At 38.6% G+C, this 15,520-nt stretch overlaps 1 protein-coding gene across 3 annotated transcripts in view; it reads left to right on the top strand.

The window, feature by feature from the left end:
* The window catches only part of ece1 (endothelin converting enzyme 1), a 32,823-nt gene that overhangs the window by 15,482 nt on the left and 1,821 nt on the right, over positions 1-15,520 (top strand). For 2 of the 3 annotated variants that reach the window (XM_030134754.1, XM_030134755.1), the window contains 15 exons: positions 2,800-2,938; positions 4,517-4,729; positions 4,877-5,001; positions 5,127-5,273; positions 6,602-6,667; positions 7,040-7,228; positions 7,984-8,126; positions 8,284-8,398; positions 11,617-11,919; positions 12,089-12,166; positions 12,269-12,372; positions 12,677-12,787; positions 13,410-13,477; positions 13,561-13,751; positions 15,418-15,513. In XM_030134754.1, the coding sequence (XP_029990614.1) occupies positions 2,800-2,938; positions 4,517-4,729; positions 4,877-5,001; positions 5,127-5,273; positions 6,602-6,667; positions 7,040-7,228; positions 7,984-8,126; positions 8,284-8,398; positions 11,617-11,919; positions 12,089-12,166; positions 12,269-12,372; positions 12,677-12,787; positions 13,410-13,477; positions 13,561-13,751; positions 15,418-15,513 (2,088 nt within the window). The remainder of the gene's footprint in view (positions 1-2,799; positions 2,939-4,516; positions 4,730-4,876; positions 5,002-5,126; positions 5,274-6,601; positions 6,668-7,039; positions 7,229-7,983; positions 8,127-8,283; positions 8,399-11,616; positions 11,920-12,088; positions 12,167-12,268; positions 12,373-12,676; positions 12,788-13,409; positions 13,478-13,560; positions 13,752-15,417; positions 15,514-15,520) is intronic. The other variant, XM_030134756.1, reaches the window with a different exon arrangement.

The following is a 15,520-nucleotide window of genomic DNA, read 5'->3' as shown; positions in this document are numbered from 1 at the left end:
AGTCATTCCTCAGATTCCCCAGTTGACCAGAAAACTACCTGAAGAACTTGAATTCAGAATTTTGCTATGTTTTTCACCGTGGTTTTTAGTAATAAAAGTGGCTACTGGACTGCAATAAGCTACAGATGAGGAGAGGGCTGGCTTAGCAATGGGATTTTCACTGTTACACTGAGAAATCCAGTTCAAGTCCAAACCACCCTGACACGCTGAGCTCCAGAGATTAACAAGCTACTGTGGGTTTGGCATTTGATTTGGTCACATTTACTCTGACTGTTGAATTCTCATCCTAGTTAATAGGAGTAAATTGGCTCTTTATTTACAAAGGGGTAGTTTACTTCAGTACATTACATTTGGGCTTCAGGGTCTGGCATTTATTTACACAGGGATATTAAAGACTGGCCTGTGCGCTAAAGGTTTATAAGTGGCCCTTGGAGTCATTTCTGTAGGAAATAAACTCTCTTGGCAGATATTACTGAATCAACATCCAGTAGAAAAGTGCAGGAACACATTTTGTAACCCACCAGTCATTATTAATTACAAAAATTTAATCACAGACACAGTAATTGTTTTTCCTCCAACTACCATACTTACGTGTTGGCTTTCCGACCATCGTTTCATAACTTTGTCATTGTTTTACAAGTAAACCACAAAATGAAGCAGATACAGGTCACCAGTATTATTCTGTTCTAAATCTGGGGCAAATGAAAAATATCCTCAATAGGTGCATGTTAAACTAGAAGTCAGGCAACAATAGAAGAATGAATAACCTTTTCTGAGAAGGAAGGTTGAAAGCGTTGCGACACAGAAACTATTGTGTTTTGAAACCAACCTTGTCATTAAATCTCTGAGAAACTAGTGCAGTTTTCCATATTATATGGGTTCAGCGTAAGAACTTCAATTACTGTGAGTGTTATGTGATTTAGAGACATTTTAACCTGTCCTCATACATGTTAACAAACTGAAGCTTCAGCTCATAGCAGGTAACCAACTTGAGGAATTTGAGCCATGTTTTGACAGTTCGTAGGTATCATATATCAGCTCCTTTTCTCACCAGTTACAAACTCATATCCATTAACCAACTCATATCCCAGGTTATTTACTTATATCACCTGTTACTAGCTCATATCCAGAATTATTGGCTCACCACCCCAGTTACCGGCTCACGTCTCCATTAACTATATAATATCCCCAGTTACTGGCTTTTAACCCCAATTACCAACTCATATCCCCAGCAAATAGCTCATATCCATAATAGTTAGCTCCTTACCCCAATTACCAGCACTTATCCCCATTAACCAGCTCACATGCAAGTTACTGCACTCATAGCTCCATAACTCCATATCACATCCCCTGGCTCATCTCATTTTTATCTGCTCATATCCTTCTTACCTGCTGTTATTTCCTACAAGTGAACCCAGCACCTGGTAAGATTCCCCACTTTGTAGGAACTAGTTTCTGCACTCGTTTACAATGGAAGTGTGATGCAGAGCTTCTCAAATGTTTTAATAATGTTTTCAAAAATGTGCATATTTGGGGCATCCTGGTAGCTTTGAGTTCCGTGTCACCTTCTCACCCTTCCTGTCTGTCTCTAACTATCACTAATAAAGACAAAAAACCCCAGAAAATGTAAGAAGTCCATGTTCTGTATCATAATAATCATTGGTAATCATTGGTAGTCATTTTGTCTTAATTCTTAAAATAATGTTTCCCTCTGGTGCGAATAGATTCAGTTAGATGACCTATCTGTTGTAAAATGACTGACTTATTTTCTGTAATGAGCATTAACATAGCATAAGAATTTCATATTTACTTAATTTCGTATGTATTTAATTTTAAAAAGGCCATACAATAGTCACTTTTCCATTGACCCTCAAATTGTGCGAATATAACTTGCTCATAAAAATTTACCTAATGGTAACCTAATTTTGCCAAAATTTTTGTTTTTTGATGAAAAGTTTTTGAGCTGGCAATATGTGGTTTTTCGGGCATAGGGAAATTGGTGTACCATGCAAAACTGCAATGGAAAGACCTTTTTCTGCAACTAGAGTCACATAAATAAGGGGAAGAAAAAAAAAACGGATGTTGACAGGCATTACAAGGGAAGAAGAAGAGTTTTAAAAGAAACATGGGACACACCAGGAAACCCAATCATTTTTTAATTTAGCATGGGATAGAGGGGTAATATATAATAATAATGAGTATATCTGTAAATCAACGTGATATTTATGTTCGTCGCCATGTTTATGAAATGACTTCTCGTGACATCGCTTGATAATAAATAAACAAATCATTGCATTTGTGATTTAATGGAAAAAGTGACATTATACACTTCTGTTTTTTTGACGTTTAGTAAATATCGGTAAAGTTTTGCACATATGTCCAATGGAAAAAAGCCACTAATGACACACACTAACCAACCTGGGCAGTGCTTAACCAGGAACTCAGAGATTAATTGAAATGCTTTTGTCAAAGAGTTTGTAGCTTTTGAGAGAGGACAGACGAATCGAAGGGCTTCATTTTACTGTTGGAAAGTTCTGTGAAGCAGTATATTATGTACTACTGCTTCTGTGTTTGTGTCTTCCGTTACAATCTGCCATAAACTGACCAGTTACATGAGCACCACTAATCTGACTGCCATCCTCTGAACCAGCCACACAGCACTGGTCCACCAGCAGGTCACCAATTTAACCAGCTGGATTTGACAGTTGCAGTGATGTTTGCCTTTGTGGACCCTCTAAAGCACAGTTTTATGTGTGTGTGTGTGTGTGTGTGTGTGTGCGCGCGCGCGTGTGTGTGCAGGTTACTCTTCTGCATGGCCGTACTCCCACATGTTGGCCAGAGAGGACGCCGAGGGAGAGAAAGCTGCTGTTCTTAGTGTGCATTGTGTCTGTCGGCCTGTTCATATCTCTCATCACGACAGGAGTCTTCTACAAACAGAGTGAGTTTGAATTTCTGTTTAAACTCAGGGCCACGAGGGCACATGAATAGAATCAGAAAAGTGAATAGAAACATCTGCTGTGAGGTTGTCCAACTTCAGAGGAAAGTGCAGATTTAAGATGTTTAATCTGAACTGTGAGTCAATTCAACAGACAAAAATGATGCTCGGTACAAAGGGGAGAGCAAACCTTTCCACAAGGAAGGATGTTTTAGAAAATCCTCAGAATACTTTATTTATTTTTTATTTATGGTTTATTTTGAACTAAACTGAATTGTCTCTGGATTGTACTCTGAAAAGGAGCACATGCATTTTTATTTTTCATGGGATTAACATGTTTAAATTGAAGCATCTTGCAATCATCTTCGGAAACGAGATGGAATATCCTTAAGACCTGGATAATTATTTTATTTTTGGCACGCACCGTTCCCATTCATAAAATCTATTTGTACATGAGAGGAAAGTAATAAAACGTTTCCTGAGTGTCCGGAAATAATCAACTCTGTGAGAGAATGCTTAATCCTTTTATGTCCATTAGACACATAATGAACTTAATACCCTGGAAGTGAGGAGGCTCTTAAAATAGTCAGTGAATACTTTATAACTTTTTTATGACTTAATAATGTGAATTTCATCAAACTGGTGAACTTTTGCCCGTAAGACGAGTAAAAGGACTCAAATGCTTGTAAGCCTTGGATTTTTAATTCATTGTATGTGTTTTATTTTCAAAAAAACAAAGCCACACCTTCAGCTATGCTGCATGAAAACAAATCTGAAGCACTCCCTTGAGCTTTTTCATTTTGGAAAAAGGCTTGTGGATTTACCATCACATCCAGGCGGTGTCTCATCTGTGTCGGTTTCCTCAAATTTACCATGGGAAACTTAATGCTACTTCCTCCTATTCAGAGCCACATGTCACATCTCACTTTGAAATAATAAAAGGAACAAGTATGAATTCTCCTTGGGCTACTAACCATTTCACTTCTGGTAACTTTATCTCCATCTGCGTTTCATGCCTTACTTGGACTGATGGTGAAAGTGTAAATATGAAGGTTCAGAACTGAAAAATCCCCCAAGATGATCAGCACTGAAACATCCCTCAACACCTTCTCCTCACATGTTTCTGTTAAAATAAGTTTTGTGTGTGTAGTTTAAAAAGTAACACAAAATGTAACACAAAATTTAAGAGAGAGTAATTCTGGACGACACATGTAGAGAGACGGGAAAGGACGCTCTCAAAATCTAGCTTTGAAACATTCGCTAATAAGACTAATAATTATTGCATGACTTCACCTCTGACGAACACTCATTACATTTGGATTAATTACTTCTAAGAAAATATCTTTTGGAAAAATCCTTCCAGGTTGTGTATCTAGGCTGATAACTCTTTTAATAGATTCCAGATGGTTTAAAAACCCACATGCATATTTGAATGTCAAAGTATGAATTATTTCACATTGTCCACTGTGGTCTTCAAAAGTATTTTTAGTGGTAGATAGTGTTTCCCATAGAAGAAACTGGGTGAAGCTGAGATCTAAAAATGAATTAAAAAATGTTCTTTCTCACATTTTTCTCCTCCAGCTCACCCAGGATTATGCCTGACAGAGCCATGCATTACTGTGTCCAGTGCCATCATGGGAGCCTTGGACCGAACTGTAGACCCATGTCATGACTTCTACAACTTTGCTTGTGGGGGTTGGGTGAAAAGTAACCCCCTTCCTGAGGGCAAATCTCGCTGGGGACCTTTCAGCAACCTGTGGGAGCACAATATGCTTGTAATGAAGCATTTATTAGGTCAGGATCTTTGTTTGTGTGGCGTTCAGTGTCCTTATTTGCCTTCACCTCAGGCGAAGGTGTCCTGAACCTTAGCTCATTTCCGAGAGTTATGCAAACTGGCTTGTTTTTCATTTGTGTAACTTATCTGTATCTTTATTTGTGTAGAAAATACCACGATGAAAGGTCTGAGTAAGGCTGAGGAAAAAGCCCAGCGATATTATCAGGCCTGTATGAATGAGGCCAAAATCGAGGACTTAGGAGCTAAGCCGCTACAGGAACTAATCAGCCAGGTTTGCCTATTAAGTAATTATACATCAAACACATTGTTCTTCTTTGCTACTTCAGTTATATTAAAAGAATGTTTCTTTGCATCTGGCCATCTCTGAGCATTAATCCTAAACACTGTCTGTTCCAGTTAGGAGGATGGGCCCTGACTGAACCATGGGACAAGGACAACTTCCAGGAAGTGTTGCAAATGGTGTCAGCGAACTACCGCACCTCGCCCTTCTTCACAGTTTTTGTCAGCACAGATTCCAAAAATTCCAACAGCAACATCATCCAGGTCTGATGGCTAGAGATTTATCCTTTATCTACAATGTATATCTGCATTCAGGGTTCTTAAAGTAGAAAAACAAAACTAAAACAGAAACAAGCAGTGAAAAAGAATTTTGACAACCTAAGTTAAAATGAAAATGACACAAACCAAAATTCAATGAACTTCAATGACCAAAGCAACACAAAATAAAACAAAGCTGAACTGGTAAAAAATAAGCCTAATTTTTGCCTCCCCTCTTGAATTGCACTGTGGTTGTTCTACTAGTTTAAATGTAGTCTAATCTAGTGTAATCTAGTCTAATTTTTCATTAATTGGGTTTTTACAATATGGAAACAGTGGTTTTTTAAATCAGATTTGACGCCTGATTTTGTTCATCTTATATTTTTATAAAATACTTTCCTCATCATACCTGAAACACAGGTATTTTTACCCCTAAAAGTCCATGATTTATTTATGTTTTTTGCATTGTTTACATTTTATCTCATTAGGTGTGCTTCACATTGCTATTTTAGGGTCCTGCCATCATTATTTATGTGTCCTACATCCCCATTTATAAACGGCATGTATCTGATGTCAGCATGTTTTTTAACGAAGTTAATTCAGCTCATTTTTTTTTACTTCTTTAGTCTTCAGTTTGTTTTTCTTCTCTTGTTTTTCGTGTCCATTGCCCTGCATAACTTCCTGTGATTGTCCAAAAGTCCAGACTATCCAAAAACTATTTTCACACTGTACATGAACCAAAGCATGATTCAGTTTGATCTGCACTGAGACCCTGTCTTTGGTCACACTAAAGACCAGCTGTTTGGTCCACACTGTGGTCCGGGGGAGGTTTCGCACCTGCAGATTTAGTTTTGATCAAACTGGAAAGTCTAAACCAAACAGGGTTGGTGTGAAAGTGACCTAAAACTACATAAAAACTCCACTAAAACTGCACCCAAATTAAACTAAAATTGTGTAAAACTAAAAAGAAACACCTAACTGGCAGCCTAAATAAAAATAAAACGTAAGGAAAGCTTCATCGTTATAACTCTATCTCCACTGTCTACATTAAAAATGTACTCAGTAGATTTTACCACCTTCCCTTAGGTGTCAACTCTTTCATGTCCCTTATAAACTCACTATGGTTTTGCATTCACACTGCCTGTTTGACATGAGACTATTCTTTTGTTAGGAGTCATGGGACCTTAACAAATGCGCAGTTGCAAAAAGATATGATCTTTGGCAAGTGCTTTTAGCCCACATGCTCGAAGTGGCAAAAAAAAAACAAGTTTTTTTTTGTGAGTAGTGAAATCTAGGGAGAACTGGAACTCATAGAATGTTTCTTTTCATTCCAGGTGGATCAGTCCAGTCTGGGACTACCTTCACGGGATTACTACCTCAACAAAACAGCAAATGCAAAGGTTCCTCCTTAAATTGTTTATTACACACACTACTCTGAAGTGATAATGTTTTCATGAAGTTAGTAAAATTCGTAATTGTTGCCCGCAGCTAGGTTAGTAATTTAATTGCAAGAAGAAAACAATTAAATGTTAAATATCCCAAGACTTAATGCAGACAAGGAAGGAAAATTGTATGATATTAAAAGAGAAATATTTCAGCTGCAGGGGGAAATTCTGCATAGTAGCTTGTATTTGCATAGTTTAGGATTATTTTCCTAATTGGATTTTACTACACACACACACACACACACACACACACGCACACACACACACACACACAGTTGGCTGGTCTCCCCACTAACCACCAACTTCACTCTGCTGATTTCTTTGCAGTATCTGAACGCATACCTTGACTTCCTGGTGGAGTTGGGAGTTCTTCTTGGTGGCTCAAAGGAGACGTCTCAGACATTAATGGAGGAGATTGTGGACTTTGAAACAACCCTGGCCAACATCACAATCCCCCAGGAGGAAAGAAGGGATGAGGAACTAATCTATAACAAGATGGAGGCCAAAGACCTGACAGTGAGTGTCACCTGCTTTTGTTTCATCAGCTGAGCAAAGCAACAATAGTACACAGCACATAAAGGCAAGATATGTAATGTTTTCCTTTAAAAACAATATATAGACTCCCTTCAGTCGTCACCTCTGACCTTGTGTCAGTGTGTGGGGATGTAGTTACCTGCAAATACCCTCTACTCGTGTATGTATCCTAGTTTCCATTTGTTTTGCTGGGTTTGAATGATTCTTGGCATCGACCTCTGAACAGTGTGTTTGTGTCTGCGGCCATTAACAGGGTGGAACAGTATAAAAATGAAGGACTCTAGTTCATTCTGCTCTGTGCATTTACTGCTCTACTGTTCGTGTGATGCAAGTCTGTCTGAGGGACAAAACTCTAGACAAAGCGGACGCCTTGCTGCCTGTCTCCTGTCTACCAGACGTGTCTTTTGGACGCAGACAGGAGGAGGAAGAGCAGGAGGAAGTGTGTGCTTCAGCACGCTACCCTAGAGCTTTGCAATGGTGTTGCTGTGCTTATTGAGTGTGTGTACTGTTGTTTCAGAACATAATTATGTGAAACACTCGTTCTAGTTTTCTGCTTCACTTGTTTCTCTCTAAACCCACTCCATTGTTTGCTTGACCAATGCTCTGGGGAGCAGAGAGGTGGGGACACTTTCAACACGAGAGTGAAATGTTATGTAGCTTACTGTTAAAGTTGTTTTGAATCTTGTCAGCGACACGTGTCAGTGTTTGTTTATGTGTTTTTTTTTGTGGCGTTGCAGACTTTGGCTCCAGCAGTGGACTGGATGCCATACCTTAAAGAAGTGTTTGCTCCTGTGCCGCTCAATGAGTCGGAGCCAGTGGTTGTTTATGCCAAGGAATACCTCCAGAAAGTGTCTGACCTCATAACTAAAACAAATAAGAGGTCAGTTATACCAGTGTTTTATCACTTATTTGTCAAATACTGATTGTATACTACAGTGTATGGGTGCATTTTATGTCAAAATGATGCAGTAAAATAAAAAAAATGGAGTGGTATAGAAGAATTCAGTGTTACAAATCTTTTTTTTTTTTTTTTGCAGCCTGCTGAACAACTACATGATAATGAAGGTGGTGAGGAAGATGGTATCCATTTTGGACCACAGGTTCCAGGATGCAGAGCAACACTTCCTTGAAATCATGTATGGAACCAAGAAGGTGAGAAACTCATGTAACACTCCAGATATTTAAACACAGGTGAGATTAAGCAGATAAAACAAGGTGTGTGTCAGAAGAACTTACCTATTCTCATCCATATACTGTATCTGAGCATGTCTGTGGGCTGAAAACACACACTGGATTTACCCTGTGCTGTTGCCTTACTGCTCTTGAGTTGTATAAACTTTTACAAATTGTTTGCATTTTTTATCTAGCAAAAGAAAGACTAATAGAGGAAATAAAAAGAAGTGTCCCATCAGTCTGCATGTACACTGGCAGAGGACCTGGTCCAAAGCCAAACAGATGGATTTGGAGTGCTTTTCACTTGACTTCTTGCTCTTGTGTGTGTCCCTCTGAAGAGGAATTGTTTCTCCTGAATGCAAAGAAAAAAGAAAATTGGCAGCTGAATATATACTACCGCCCAACTAAGAAGCTGAATTGTTTATGTTGGAAAGACTTGTCAGTCAGTGAGTTATGTTGGCATTCTGTGGAAAATAAGAGACAAGATTTCTTAGTCACGTAGATCTGATTGTACTAACTGGTGTAAGAGGTTTAAAAGAAGAGATCTACAGTTTAACGTAGGAACAGTTTTGCTGTATGTGTAGCCTGTTTTTACGGTTTGTATATGTGGCCATGTTTATGACGAGATCACAACAGTAAAAATAATGTGGTGTGATAAAGGCAAAGGTTATAGTAGTTTACTCTTGTGTTTGGAAAAAGAGTGCAAGTAAAACTGAAACCAAAAGAACCAAGTTGGTTTTTACAACTGAAGAGGAAGCTTCTGACACACAGAGAAATGAAAAAGAAATTCATCTACAGAACTTGTAAGGACAAGAAGACAGAAGTGTCATTATCCATCAGTTTGTCACTTACTGATTGTACTAATCTTGAAATGTTGAAAGGTGAGATAATACGATTACTGAGGGTGTGTACATTTTAATACCCTTCAGCTTCCTTAAGCTTTAGTGTTGGTCAATTTACCCAGATTACAATGACTGTGTAACATTATACCTCTAATGGTTTGAGTTTGACTTTTACCGCCATATAATGAAGGTAAAAGGAATTTTATTTGTGACACTCATATCAAATGCACATTTTCAACAAATCAGCAGTGCTTAGAGAAACTGTTCTTTTAAAGTGAAATGATCTGCAGAGCTCAGAGAAACAGTGTTCTCTAATTTGAAGAAATGGTCTTTTTGAAAACTGTTGACAGTAGACTGTGGATAATCTAATGAGGGGCTTGTTTCTCTACAGAGATGTTTCTGTTTCTGTTCTATAAGCACCACAGAGCAAACTTAATTTAACTTTATTGTATTTGAGTGGAAGCAGAAATCTCACAGTTGTAAAAACTTCAATAAACCAAACCATCATGATCTCCTCTGCCACATACTGAGAAGGTCTGTTTTTTCTAAGTGAGGTTTAGACTTTAACACATGACTCTGCAGTGGTTCTGTCACTAATGTACTTACTTTTAGTTTTGTCTCAGTGAACGGCTGTTTGCCTGCAAAGGCTCCAATGACCCCATGTTCTTATCTCTGCTAGATCCTGTTCTCCCAGACCCTTGTTTTCCACTGAGGTCAAGCTGTCATAACAAACCTAAACTTTGTGTGTGTCTTTATCTGTTGGACGTTAGAGCGCAGCTGTGTGCCTGTGTCCATTTGTGCTTAGGTACATGGTTTTACAACTTTTCCTGCTCTGAGCATTGCTCATTTCCCTGTCCTGACCTTGTTCCTCTTAATCTATGAGCATTTGCGGATCCAGTTATCCTTGCCCTTCCTCTTACCTGATAACTTTGTCGTGTAAAGACCTGATGGCAAGTTTTCATTTTTCATTATGATTCATTGTTTTATAAAATGGATGAGTTGGTAAAAATGGATATTTTATGACCTTGTGTTTATAACTTGTTAACTTTTTTAATTTAATAAAGTTTCAAAGTGAACTAAATTAATTTTTTGTAAGTTCAGACATGGATAAAGAATAGAAAAAAGCAAAAACACGCAACTAAATGTCTGCCAATTAGAGACACACAAGCCAGCACTGATATGGTTTGTACTAATGAAACATTGCTTTGTCATTTGGAACTTGTTTCCCGCTCATTTATTTCCACTTTCAATGCTTCTGTTTTGAGTGTAAATGGCCCAGAGGTGGAATGTGGGTGTCCTGTTTTGCTATCTTAAATAGAAAAAAACAACTCAGTCCTTTAGAGGGAACATTGTGTCTTTTAGCCCACAGAGAGATAACAACCCAGCTTTCTCTTAAAAACACAGTATTAAGGCATCACTGAACTGCCCAAGGCCATCTGAGTTTTACCACCATGCTACATAATGTCTTATATGGATCTCTCTGCATTATTCTTCATTTGACTTGAAGGAAGCTTATTTTGTTATATCACAGTTTAATGTTTTATGCATTCTATGTACCTCTACACTCACCGTCATGTTTAAAGAAAGTCTCAAATAGCAACAAAAACATCTCTTTGGGTTGTGAGACTACCAACTGTGTGTACAAGGAGGTTCATATTTATACATGCTTATCCTTTTCAGGGATATGAAGGGTTTGCACCAAATCCTCCAAGTAATTAATTCCTTTTACACACCACAAAAATCCTCATTGTGGTAAATGCTTGTTGGGATTTCATGTAAATTTCGGCGGACCAGTGTAGCCACTGTTTATCTTTTTTTTTTTTTTTTTTTGAAACTGTCTGGGGGCTGCCCCTGCAGAACCCATGTTTAATGTTACAACACCATGAACTATGAGACATTCCCTCAGGCCACGTCTGCTGACTTACAGAAAGTGGTCATAAAGAGCTCCAAATGTGTGGGAGAAACCCCCTCCTCTGCCCCCATCAGTCATGATTTGACAGTGGGACAGCCCTAAAGCCTCAGGGACTTAAGAGTTAATGCACCACAAAGTCAGTAACACTTTGAATGTGGACGCTGGGAGACAGCTACACAGGAGGAACTAATTATTAGATCATTTCAGTTTAACAGTTTTAGTGTTTGGGTTTATTTTGGTACCGTTCTACTATCACTATTGTTCTGTCCTCCGTTGAGTGCCAGTCCACCCACATACGTCCTGACTAGTCATTATATTCAGAGATATGTAGGAAGTGACTAATTGAAGCAGACAGAAGATGTTGAAGAATAAACTCCCAAATGTTTGACAATATCTAATACTGTAAATGACTCAGGATGTTTTTTCCCCCTGATTTGTTGCAGAGTTGTACTCCACGCTGGAAGCTGTGCGTCAGCGACACTGACAGTGCCCTTGGCTTCGCCCTGGGAGCCATGTTTGTCAAAGCCACCTTTTCTGATGACAGCAAAGCCATTGTAAGTGTTACACAGCTCTTCCCTCACAATGCTGCTCCTACTTCATCAGCTGATGTGCTTCTGACTCACCTCTGTTGCCCTCTTTGTTTTCAGGCGGAAAATATGGTGGCAGAAATTAAATGGGCGTTTGAGGACAGCCTCAAGTATGTGAAGTGGATGGACTCAGAAACAAAAAAAGCAGCAAAAGAAAAGGTGGGGGAATATGTTGCTGTGTATTTAACTTTATGAACTTGTACTGGAAGATCTTATTTGAAGTTCTCTTTTTACTGCTTTCTGTGCTGACGTTGCTATGAAATACAGCACTGCCACCTGGTGTCTTTTACAGTTTTTTTTTTTTTTTTTTTAATCTCATCTCTCACAGGCAGATGCGATATACAATATGGTCGGATATCCAGAGTTCATCATGAATCACACAAAGCTGGATAAAGTGTTCAATGATGTAGGTAAATGTGTAACTGTGTTACATGCAAGAATCTCACATAAAAAACACAAACATTTTCCACAGACTGACATTAAAAACACTGAACTGTTTTTCTTGTAGTTTGAGGTGGTGTCAGAACTTTACTTCCAAAATGTCATGCAGTACTACAACTTCTCAGCCAGAGTGACTGCGGACCAGCTGAGGAAAGCTCCCAACAGAAATCAGTGAGTTGGTCACTATAACCCCACAGCTCTGGCTGCACGGTCTGATGAGGACATTTTCCCATTATACTGATTCAGCAGAATACTGCTGCTGTCTACAAATGTTCCCAGGCAACCAACTTCTCTCTGCTGAGCTGATCCTTGTCTCTCAGTAGGAGAAGGGGGAGGGGAAATTAGGGTTTGCATATCTACCAAACTGATCTGTAGTCATCCTGGTGAAGCAGACCAACTTAAATCTCTATTCTGCACTTGTCCTGAACTTGACGTGAGTCTCAATTGGTTGGATTGTGCTCCCTGTCTTCCACAGGTGGAGCATGACCCCTCCAACTGTGAATGCATATTATAACCCAACAAAGAATGAGATGGTTTTTCCAGCAGGAATTCTTCAAGCACCATTCTATAGTCGATCTTGGCCCAAGTAAGTCTTACTGCATTCAACCATTTCATCGTGATAGATGAATATTGTAATCCAGCATTTGCAATTACAGTGTAATTTAGCAGCTTTTAGCAAATTAAAGATTCATAATCAAACACACCCAGGATTGCGTTTTCTTTTTGAACTGATACAGGGCAATGTAGGGACACTGATAATCGGGAGTTTCATCATAAATAATAATACTAATAATACAGTGTACAGATAGTGGATAAAAGTGTAAAATTGTTGCTCAATAACAACTGAGATCATGACAGAAATAGATGTAACATGAGTTCTGATTAAAATAGTTTGTAACATTACAAACAATGGTTAGATATAGTACAGGAAATATGGGTGATGGAAAAAATGACTTACACCTTAAGATTAAAAAAAGATGAGTTTGATAGAAAATGGGACAAATGGATTGGATTTAAAAACAAAGCCATCAGCACTGAAATGGTAATGTGCTGCCCTTATTTTCCTTTTATTTTATTATTTATGGATATCTTTTGTTGAATACTGTAACCCTCAACTGGCCACATGAACATGTGAAAAAAAAAAGTTTGTAACATCATGCATTTTGTAGACATTATAAAGTACATACATGATTTTCCGTGCTTCCCAGAGCTCTTAACTTCGGTGGAATTGGAGTTGTGATGGGCCATGAGCTGACTCATGCTTTTGATGACCAAGGTTGGTTTAATAAAACAGCGGTCGATAGATCAAACTTGTGCTGTAGCAGAGGATGAAGTAGTATCTCCTTCTGTCTTTTCAAGGGCGGGAATATGACAAGGATGGAAATCTGCGTTCCTGGTGGAAGAACTCCTCTGTTGAGGCTTTTAAGAAGCAGACACAGTGTATGGTCGAGCAGTACGGAAACTACAGCATCAACAAGGAGCCTCTGAATGGAAGACACACTCTGGGAGAGAATATTGCAGACAATGGTGGACTTAAGGCTGCCTACAAGGTTTGTTGTGACAAAGAAGGCATCACTCAACTTGAATGTTTTCTGCATGTGTAAGAGAAGGGTTTTAACAAGTGGAAGAGCTTGTCAGACAACTAAAGAGGCACTAGGTCTAAGCGAGTACATCTGTTAGTACACTCGCATGCAGAACACTGTATACTTATTGTACATACTTGCACAGTACGCATGTTTTATTGGTGCTGTCTCAAACCAAGCTGGTTGTTTTGCATCAGAACCAGAAATGGAGACGCAGCATTCTTCTTCACTTTATAGTGGTTAATCAGTGAGGCACTGTTGCCTAAAAAATGGCCATTAAATTTCACTTTCTGATTGTTACATGTGCATTATTCACTAAATTGTACTTTTGTTTGTATTTACAGTTTTTTTAAATGACCGTGATATTGTTCAGAGCGGTGTCTGCCACTGTCTCCACAATCACATCCTTGTCTGCCGTCTTTTTTGGTCCCTCCCCTTCCACTACATGTTAACTGTTGAGGTTGAAAAGTCTCCAGTACTCCACTTTTTAACCATTTGGAGTGTACATCTGGGATTCTTACCATGCTCTCCATTTTACTGTTATTGAAAGACTGAACATACTTACAGACTCCAAATATTAAGTTTGTGATTTGCTTAATCGGTGCATAGATCAGTGTAATGCACTAAAACAACACTGTGGAAAGAGGACCACTGCTCTTCAGGCCCTTGCACAGCTTAAAATCAAATACTCTGAATAGTAGAATTTGAAAGAAGTTGGTTTTCTGAAGTTGCATCAATTCCAGTCTCATTTTTTAAATGTGTTTCTATATTTACTGTAACAGCATTACAGAATGAAAATAACTAGGAAACAAAAATGAAAAATGTGTAACCCAGTCACAATTTATCACAACAAAGTAACTTCAAGAGTTAATAAACTTAAAGTTTTTCTGTTTGTTAGTTCCATCCAATATGGGTACATTCACAATCTACATTATAATTTATTCCCAGAGTAAGATGTCTGTGTAAATTCTCGTTTGCCCAGGTCGTTGTTCTTTGTAGTTCTTGTCTTCTAGAAGAACTACCAAGATTCACAGAGTAACCTATTCTTCGTCCATTTTTGCCTGTATGCACATGAAATAGATCTGCAAACTGCAAACATGATGCATAAAAAGGAAATGTAACTTGTTGAAAGTTGCAGAAACCATGAGATTTCTCCTCTTTACAGACATAGATACAAGAGTTTGGCTTTGTTACGACAGATTACTGGTACATTTACAAAGAAACATGGAAACTATCGTAGAGATCTGAAATTAATCTGCTGCATTAGCTGATTTGTTTGGGGCTGTTGTTGGTCACAACTATTAATCTGTATTGGAAAAAGCAGGTTGACTGGTTTACTGTGAAGCCTGGAAATGCAACAGGTGGTTATGAGTGGCCTTGTCAGCCTCTGATTACTTCTTCACATGCAAACATTCTTTCCATGTAATGAAAGGTCATAGGCTGTGAAGCAGATGAGCAAAGCATATGTGAGTGAAAGCAGCCTGCGTTAACAGTAGATGATAAATAACATGCAAAAGAAAATACTGTGACGGCGGAACTTCTGTTTGTTTTAGTTTTTCTGCTGTTTAATTTTCCGTGTGCAGAACAAACTAGTTGATGCATGTGTGTAACTTGATCATTTGTTGCTTTGAAGGCTTACGTGAAGTGGATCGAAAAGAATGGTGAGGAGGCCGCGCTGCCCGCTCTGGGAATGACAAACCATCAGCTGTTTTTTGTAGGATTTGCCCAGGTTTGTA

This window comes from Sphaeramia orbicularis, chromosome 5 (genome assembly GCF_902148855.1).
Source record: "Sphaeramia orbicularis chromosome 5, fSphaOr1.1, whole genome shotgun sequence".
NCBI lineage: Eukaryota > Metazoa > Chordata > Actinopteri > Kurtiformes > Apogonidae > Sphaeramia > Sphaeramia orbicularis.
Note: the sequence above shows the minus strand (reverse complement) of the source record. Positions and strands in the feature narration are given on the sequence as shown.